The 9329-nt window shown below is 29.1% G+C and overlaps 1 protein-coding gene across 6 annotated transcripts in view; it reads left to right on the top strand.

Moving 5' to 3' along the window:
• The window catches only part of LOC107448642 (integrator complex subunit 9), a 29832-nt gene that overhangs the window by 676 nt on the left and 19827 nt on the right, over nucleotides 1-9329 (top strand). For 4 of the 6 annotated variants that reach the window (XM_071182193.1, XM_016063924.3, XM_016063925.4 and 1 more), the window contains exons 2-5: nucleotides 3599-3726; nucleotides 3822-3885; nucleotides 7151-7213; nucleotides 7957-8096. In XM_071182193.1, the coding sequence (XP_071038294.1) occupies nucleotides 3599-3726; nucleotides 3822-3885; nucleotides 7151-7213; nucleotides 7957-8096 (395 nt within the window). Of the gene's footprint in view, nucleotides 1-468; nucleotides 633-1152; nucleotides 1172-3598; nucleotides 3727-3821; nucleotides 3886-7150; nucleotides 7214-7956; nucleotides 8097-9329 lie in introns of those variants that run through there. The other 2 variants (XM_016063929.4, XM_016063928.3) reach the window with 2 other exon arrangements.

Raw genomic sequence — 9329 nt, 5'->3', positions numbered from 1 at the left:
TACAAATCAAGTTTAATTGCGAGCTTTTGATATAAATTAAATTGTAAAACTATACTCTGGTTGTTAAATATCCTCCCAAGCAATATTAATCTTTCTCTTATTCCATTAATTATGCATTACAAATTATATGAGAAAATAAAGAAATGGGGAGATTTCCGTATCGTGATTTGTGGCAGAATAATCGCGAAGTATTGACAACCTCCCAGCAGTGGTCCGCGAGAAACTAAAAAAAAAATCATCACAGAAAAGTACCAACTCGAAGAGTATAACTCGTAGCCACCCTCCTGAAAAGATCTACATGGTTTTTTTTCAAAAAAAAAAAATTCAAGTTTAAAATCTAGTTGGCACAGCTATTGTAGTTGGTGCGACAGATCATGATACAGAAATATCCTTTTTTTTAACAAATTATTTAATATTCTCTGAGCTTCTTTGTTTTTGTATGACAATTATCTTTAATTTTTGATGTAGGACAAATTTATCAAGTATCTCTCACTTAATTCTTAAGAAATATTGTCATCAAGGAAATAGGACCAGAGTGGTACTGTTTGATTTCATGGGGTCTTGAGAAAACCTATTACCACAGTTACTTACATTAGGTACCTATTACCACAAAGAGGCCGTTGAAATGTTATGTGAGTTCCTAACAGAGGTTATAATTTGCTTATTTTTTTCTGACCAAGGGGTAGGAGGAGTATAAGCAATGACAATGCTTTCCGATTATATTAAAATCACCTTATTTTCAATATTTTCTTAAAAAGCAAAATAAAAATGTAACAAAAAAATTATAAATGGAAAAATTTAAAATGTGAAATAAAAGTTAAATTTAGGGAATGAAAAAGTTAGAAAAAAATTTATATGAAGAATTTCATAGCTCAAGAGGGGAAAACACAAAAGATTCCTACTGAATATTTGACTCATAATTTTACAAAATGAATTATTTCTTAAATTTTGTTTAAGGCAAAGTTTAGTGCAATTCCAGCACCACTGAACTTTAGGGGTATCCAAAATCGATTTGCACTTCAAAAAATGCAGTTGTGCATCTTTTTATTTGAATTTAATTCTGAAACTGAAAAAATAGTAAAAGTTGAAGCAGAAACTCTGTAGGGAGGTGTAGCAACTTTCTTACGTGAGCATAGGAGCGAGTTGTGAATTGCTTAGTGTTGCTGAAAAGGTGGGTGCGAAAATTAAAATTGCTAAAAATATGCCTACACAATATTTGAACAGTTCCATATTTTTTGTATCTATTACCATAGTTATGTTAATTAATTGTTATTAATCAATAATAGCTTATAAATTTTTTATGGACACTTTAAATGGAATAGTACTTCAGGCCCAAACGCAAGAATCAATCCCTGTTCTGAAAATCTCACTCCATCTATTTCAAGCTGTAAAAAGTGAAATTGAAATTCCTTGTACTCCAAAAAGAAGTATAGGCATAAACTTGTCACAAGTACATCAGTGCTGAGCTGATAAGTTAAAAAATAGAAATGTAGTTTAAAACTTAGTTTTAAAAATAAAAATATTTAGAGTTAATAAATTCCTAATATCCCAATTTATTGTTTTAATCTAGCACAATTGTTTTTAACTTTGACTTGTTAATTATAATCAAAAAACTGCTTTGACATTGTTCAATCATGATCTTTTGGTGAATTTTTTTCTGTCATTGGGGATAATAATTGTCATAGGGTTGATTTGTTTTTGAGGTTCTAGCAGAGAGAAAAAGTGATGTGATGGTGTGTTAAGGGGAGTAAAGATATTGATGTTGCCATTTCTTCAGTGATATTTATTACTAGTTTAAGAATGCAATACCTGATATACATTTGTGTAAAATTTTCCGCATTGTTGTTCATGACAGATTTTGACAAAAGAGCTTAGAAACTATTTTTTAGGAAATTAATTTGTCGTTTATACCTAAGTGATTTCTGTTTTGTATGCTATTATTAGGGCCCTATAAATTATGCGGAAATTTTTTAAAAATTATGCGGCAATTTTTAAAAATTATGCGGCAAGGATGCGGTGTCTTTTAAAAATTATGCATGCAGAAGTTAGTCCAGAAGCTGCGTTTTCTTTCAAACTCTGTCTTTGTTTTGTAAAAATTTGGCCGTAGCAGGATACAGCTCTTTCACAATCTACTGAATTAGGAAGCACTGAGAGCACTTGTCTTGCTTTTTTTGTAAGTCTGGAAATCTCTCTGAGACTACCTCTGAATTCCAGAATCTAATTTAAGTCCTGGTTTGAACATTCTTTTACATATTCTTTGTAAGCAGCATACTCGAGTTTTATATCTTGACCACTCATTCCTGCAATATTCTTGAATACATCGTCGTCTTCAATATTGAGGTTGACTATTTGTTCTGGATCGAAAACTCGAGCAGCTTTCATGAAGTTTAATGCAGGTTGACTAAACTTGGGCCTGCGTTTTTTGAATACGTCTAGTTCTGGAGAGTAGTAAGTATTCAACTTTGCAATTGTTTTGTGAAACACTTCTTGAAGAAATACGTTGCGTGAATCTTTTCGTGAGTATGATGCCTGAGAATTACATCGAAGTTTAGACCGCAGATCAAAAATCTTATTGTAAGCTTTGTGAATAGATACACCACATGTTTCGAAAAAGAGAAGAGTATCCATTAATATCTGAGCGTGTTCTGCGATGAACTGAAAGTCTTTGCAAACGTACTTGCTTTCCATCAAAACTTTGCACTGTTTGAGACAAGCAGTGTCAGGAGTAAGGTTTATTTTACTGCTGAAAAATTCTATGTAAACATTACAATATTCAGCATGATATTGCGCTGATTTAAACCAGGAATTCCACCGTGTCTTTATTGGTGCTGGACAAAGTTTAGCTTTCTTATTGTCATCTGTTAAAAACTTTAAATATCGGCGCTTTCTTGCAGGACAATGCTTGAACAATTCCTTAAAGTTTCCTGTGAATTTGTTCACCTCTGTCAGATTCTTAGAAAGATCTGACCACCTGACCAAAAAGATTCTTGGAATTGAAAAGGAAGATATATTTCAATTGAAAAAAAAAAAACCTTTAAGGAGAAATTTATCTGGTAAACGAATACATTTTGCTGAAAAATAAAAATTATACAGATATGCTGCGATTACGCGGAAAATTGTAAATTATGCGGATAATTGTGAATTATGCGGGTTTCCGCATCTTCGCATAATTTATAGGGCCCTAGCTATTATATCTTTTTTCATACATGATTTTCAATATTTATGGGTCTGTTTAGGCTTCAATATTGGTTTACTTTTATCCAATCTGGTGCCCAGGGACAAACATTTGTTATAAATTGGCTGTATTTTTTAATTATAAAACTTATGTTTTCCAGTACAGGGATAAAGATTTAATATACTTTATCTGAATTTTCTTGCTTTAATAATTGATATTTTAATTATTTTGTTTAAAATATTAAAATAACAATTTCCAAATTAGTAAGTAATGCTAAACATTTTCATTGGCACTGATAAAAATGAGTCAAAAAAGCTTGGTGAGGAAAATTGGCTGAGCGGGTAGAAAATCAGTTCCAATAACTCAATGATTTTAATGAATTTAGAAGCCTTTTTTAAAATATTAATTTATAACTTTTTACAGTATTGTTTAAGTGCGCATCCAAACAAGCCATGCAATATTTTGACTTTCAAAGGAACAACTGTTATGCTGGATTGTGGATTAGATATGACATCAGCTCTTATGTTTCTTCCTCTGCCTCTAGTTTACAGGTATTGTTCTTATTTTAAAATATTTATAAGTTAAATATGTGTGTTTAATCTGATCTCTATTTTCAACTATTTTTGTTAAATTTTTATTTTTTTAGTCCTAGGTTGTTTAATCTTCCATCATGGATTCCAAGGAATACTAGCGATCCTCAGATAGAAGGGGTGAGTAGGCCTATTGACATTTCAAATTAAGAAATACTCAGTATTCCGCATATACCCAGGTGTCCTAAGAATTCTGCCTAATAATCCTTAAAAACCAACTTGTCATTTTAAAGGAGTGTTTGGATTTAGACAATTAACACGAAAATTTAATTGTCAGAACTCACTGTTATAAGATTTACGGTATATATCTTTATATAAGTCGACTTTTAAACTCCTAAAATTTTCCTAAGATCTGGGGGTCAACTTTCACACTACTAATAACGTCGGACAATCATTGATCGGGACATATTTATGCATTATTAACCACGAGATAGATATGAGCCATCCATTTACCTTTTTCAAAAACTATTTTTAATATGTCAATCTCTTATTCTTATTTAAATCTGCATTATTCTCTTATCAAATTTTTTTTTTCTTGTTGAGTTTATTTTAGAAACAATACTTTAAATTATATTTAGAAAAAAATTAATATAGAAATAGTTATAAATAATGAAAATTATAATAGAAATAGTTAAGATAATTTATTTAAGAGTATTTCAAGAAATTTAACACAATGAAATTTTTTAATTTTTAAAAAGACTTACTCAAAAAAGACATATTTTTCAAAAGATTTTACAATAACATTTAAATCCACATTTTGCAATATATCTTGTATAATTTTACACATGACAACTGTAAGATCAATGCAGAAATTTCCTGTTTTTGTAAGTGTGTTTAATATTAAATATCTTTAACTTAAGACAGTTTTGTAGACTTAATAATTTTTTTTTTATTTTAGAAATTTTTATACTTGTTTTCTCAGCATTTGACTTATACATCTGACAAACCAAAAATTTGCTATCTCGTAATTGAAAATAGGTGGTTGACTTATACACCAGGATATACGATGTAGATATATATAATTTATAGTTATAAATTTATCTGATTTCTCTCATGAAAACAAATTAAAATACAACACAGTTGAAATGTTTTTAATAAAATTGTAACTAAATACTGCATTAATTAATTGTAATTTAAAATTAGAGTTAAAAATTATTTAACAAGACATTTTGTAACTAATGAATTTTTTCTTTAATTGAGTGATTGTTTCTTCATTATCATTGCCAAGCTATAGGAAACTATGGTTTCTTATCAAAATTTCTGATTTTGCATGTTTTGAGGGATATAAATTTAACTGTGTTGAGTTTTTGAAAATTAACTTTCGTGGAGACTCTCTTTCTCCCTTTTTTTTTTTTTACAAAAAAAAAAATTTTTTTTTTGCTTACAAAAAATGTTCCTCATAAGAAATATTATGAAGAAAAGATGATTTGTTTCGTACAAAAAAATTTTGTGTTACAAAAAATAATTTGGAAATAATAATTGTGCTGTGTGTTATGGATGGGTGGTCTAATGTAAACAATAACAAGCGTCCTTAAACCGGAAGAAATTTAGAAAATTTCCGGTGTATCCCTCCGCTTATGTTATGACTACGAGGCGATGTGTGAACAAGCCTAATATTCTATGCAGCTTTGTTATTGCAATTTGGGTTCAAATCTGAACATAATTGTATCATTCATAAGAGCTTTCAGAAATGTATTGATTCTCAGAGGTCGTAAGGTCAAAAAAATTTTTGGAAAGTTAATATCTCATTGTGAATAATTCTTAAGGTTTGCCATGTTTTGTATTTTATCCCTTATTTGGCTATATTTGAATAAAATGTCGCCAAAAATATCTTTTTAAGTTACTCCAATTAGAAAATATTCTAATGATTATAACATTAATATGATAATGCCGAAGTTTAAAGGCTGAAAGAAAGAACTCGGTACATGTGAAATACTGCAAAAGATATGATGCAATAATATGATGGCGCGTTTTTTCAATCTGCGGCGTAAAAATATATCGGAAGCAGTAACCCGGAAGTCTTGAAAGAGCAATTTTACCACTAGCGCCACCACCCTTAGCTTTACACAATTACCCATCCATAATACATTTCTCTAATTATAAATTCCAATTTTTTTTTTTTTTTTTTTTTTTTTTTTGCATATTAGCCTGGATTTTCTCTTTTTCTTCCCCTTCCTTTTTTAAGTGCCTAAAATTATATAATATTATTTATTACAGATTTAATATTCTTTAAACTATCTAAATCTTAAAATACCAAAAAAAAAAAAAAGAATTAATCCAATTATCTAATTAACCTGGCCAATCAGAGACCATTTTTTCCTTAAAAATCCATCTTCAGATTCTTCAAAAGGAATGAAAAAATGTGTTTTTTTTTTGTTTTTTTTTTGTCACATGATATCTTTAGAAAGAAGTGAACCCTTCTTTTCTCACATTTGTTCTGTTTAATCAAAGTCTGGAAAAAAAGAAAATCAGTATCTTCTTTTCCCGGAGCGAGGTGAAAAGAGTGTTTCATTTTCTTTTAAACCATGTGCAAGAGTACTCACTTTAGGTTTTAAATAAATTTTGTGGGATGGAGTTGTCAAATATCTACAGAAAGCACAAAAGAGTTGTGCCTTAATTATTTCAAAAAATTGAGATTAATAAAAATTGAAGAAAAGGGAAAAATCGAAGAAGCATAACACTTGAATGTAGCATTGACTGGTATTGAGTATTAGTCTTAAACTACCTAAAAACATCTAAGTTTTCAAACCATCCTGGTTTTTCATTAATTGGATTAGCATAATGAGAACCCCAGCATCAAGGATCACATGCATTTGACAGAGAGATTATTTGATTTAATAAGAGAACATGAGAGTCTGTTCTATACTTTTAAAACTGAGCAAAAGTAAGTATTGATTTTGAAACCTAAATTTACACCAGATTGTAATATGTTTTCATTATGATATTCTTTGTGGTATTTTAATAAATGTTACGTTGTTTTGTCTAAACTCTCTCATCTTCATTACAAATTACACAACATAGCCTCCATTTTTATAATTGATGATTTCCAGTAATGTACTTTTAAATTCTGTTTACACTTAGGATTCTGTACTTTTCTAATAACAAAAAGTCACCATTAACTTTTACCTGTATAATTTAAAGATATCACTTGCTGTTCAAAGAATTTATTCTTGTAAATTTTATTTGTCATCGAATTATGAAATTAATCAGATTTAATTTGCTGAAAAGTAGATTTTAGTGTGTCTTTTGCTTCAAAACTAGCATTGTTCTTCGTAGATAATACAGACTATGTTTTTCACTCAATAATATATATTTTTTTTAATAAAATATGCATTTAAATATTTTATTTTCTGACAGATTAATAAATTATTCATGTGGTTTTCAGGAACTTAAAGACTGTAGTGGAAGAGTTTTTATTGACAGTTGTCCTGAATTTTGTCCACCAGAGGTATTTAGATTTCTCCTTATACATATACGAATATTTCTTAAAAGTCTAAGTTTCATACATAATTATTTTGTGCTGGGAATTACATATTTGATAGTTTTTTATTTTTATAAAAATCTATTCTGTCTTATAATTTGTCAAGTTTAATTTTTTTTTATATGTTAATATGCATTTACGAAAAAAAAATTTCTTTGATTAGAATAAAGTATACATTTATGCTGATAATCATGATAAAAATAAAAATGTAAAGAAATTCTTTTTTGCTAAAAGTTAAATAGCATAACTTAATGGAATTTATAAATGGAATTTATAAATTTTAAAAAGTTAATTATGTAGAGGTTGGCCTTTGGTATATTGAGCAAGAATTAAGATAACACATTGTGAAAACAAACAAATTTAATCATAAAAATTAACAAATTTGAGAAGAGTTTTAAAATGACTGCTCCGCCTGAGTTCTGAAGTTAGAGTTTGTGGCGCTGCTGTTAAGCGCAAATGTATATTCCCTTAAATTTTGTAAAATCCTTATTTCAAGGGAAAAAATGTAAATATCTTCAATTAAAATTTTATTTTCGAATTCAAAATGAATTAAATCATTTTATTTATTATTATTATAAATATGATAAAAATATAAAAATTATTAATAATAAAAATTTCTTTTTTTAGTTATTGTTTTTATCCAGATTTTGCATTCTTTTTTTAAATTAAAAATATTTTATTTACAGCATTAATTTTTTTTCCTGTTCTAGGAGCACATTATAGATTTTTCTCAAGTTGATGTCATCTTGATTTCAAATTACCAAAGTATGATGGCTTTACCTTACATCACAGAAGGAACAGGATTTAAAGGTTGTGTATATGCAACCGAACCTACTCTTCACATTGGAAGGTTTGTATTTAAGGTTTACTTTTATTAGAATTTTATGGTACTCAGTAAAGAAAAATTAGTTTCAGATAAGTTTCTGAAGATTATTAATGTTCTGAAGATAAGTTTGATAAGTTTTAGTATCTATATTCAGGGGTGATTGTACTTCGGGTGTACCTCAGAATATCTGGGTTTTTCGTATCATCCTTCCAGGTCTGGGAACTTGGCATGTGATTTTTTCACGGAATTCCACATATCTCATATAAGTAATTCGCGGTCTTCCGTGAATCAAAGCTTATAATCCGACAAAATTTTCACCACAGTCTAAAATTTAAAGTAAGAGTGATTTAAAGTAATAATTAAGAGTTCGGAAATCTAAAATTTAAATTTTGAAATTTTTGCTAAGTTGTGTTAACACGACCTTTTCATACACATAATTCCAACTTCATTCTTTTTTTTAAAATTTATTGGTTTTGCACTGTTTTTAATATATTTGAAACTACACCCAAATCCACTCATATCTCTATCTTTTCATATTCACGCGATTTTAATACCAAGTATTTATCTGGTTTTCGCACTTTTATGCCACATGTCCCGGGTTCTATCCTCGAGCCGGACAAGGTTGACTCAGCCTTTCATCCCGTCAGTGGATCAATAAAATGAGTACCAAACATACTTGGGGACTAAACACTAGAGGTTCTGCATTCAGCTGACCACCCAGCCGGAACATCTGCTCCTGTACCCCAGAGCCCAAGGTCAAGAAAACATATGGGCACAATTGGTCTTGGCTCTCTAGGGCTGTTCGCGCCACTGAGTTTAGTTTAGTTTATTTATCAGATTAGCTACCACAGCTATTAAAAGCTACCACATTATGAATCACGTTCAAGCGATTTAAAAATCTTTCATTGCGATTTGTGATCCTGTGATTTAAAAATCCAATATCGCTATTCGTATTCATGCAATCTAAATATCATGCATGCAGTGTGATTCAATTTTACATAATTTAGAAATCCATTTTGGTTTGTATCTTCACATTCTTAAAATCCAATATCATGATTCTTATAGGAATTAAGTTTTTTTTAAAAATTACTTACTATAAAGATGTGATATTCTTCATTGGTAGGTAATTTAAGTACAAATCTGAGTTCGAAAACTTACATTAAATATGAGTATAAATTTATATGTTGTTATCAAGTTTTTGCAAAATTTTAAGGGTTTTTTACTTGGTGTCACAAAAACCCCTATATATATATATAT

This window comes from Parasteatoda tepidariorum, chromosome 6, assembly GCF_043381705.1.
Source record: "Parasteatoda tepidariorum isolate YZ-2023 chromosome 6, CAS_Ptep_4.0, whole genome shotgun sequence".
Lineage (NCBI taxonomy): Eukaryota > Metazoa > Arthropoda > Arachnida > Araneae > Theridiidae > Parasteatoda > Parasteatoda tepidariorum.
Note: the sequence above shows the minus strand (reverse complement) of the source record. Positions and strands in the feature narration are given on the sequence as shown.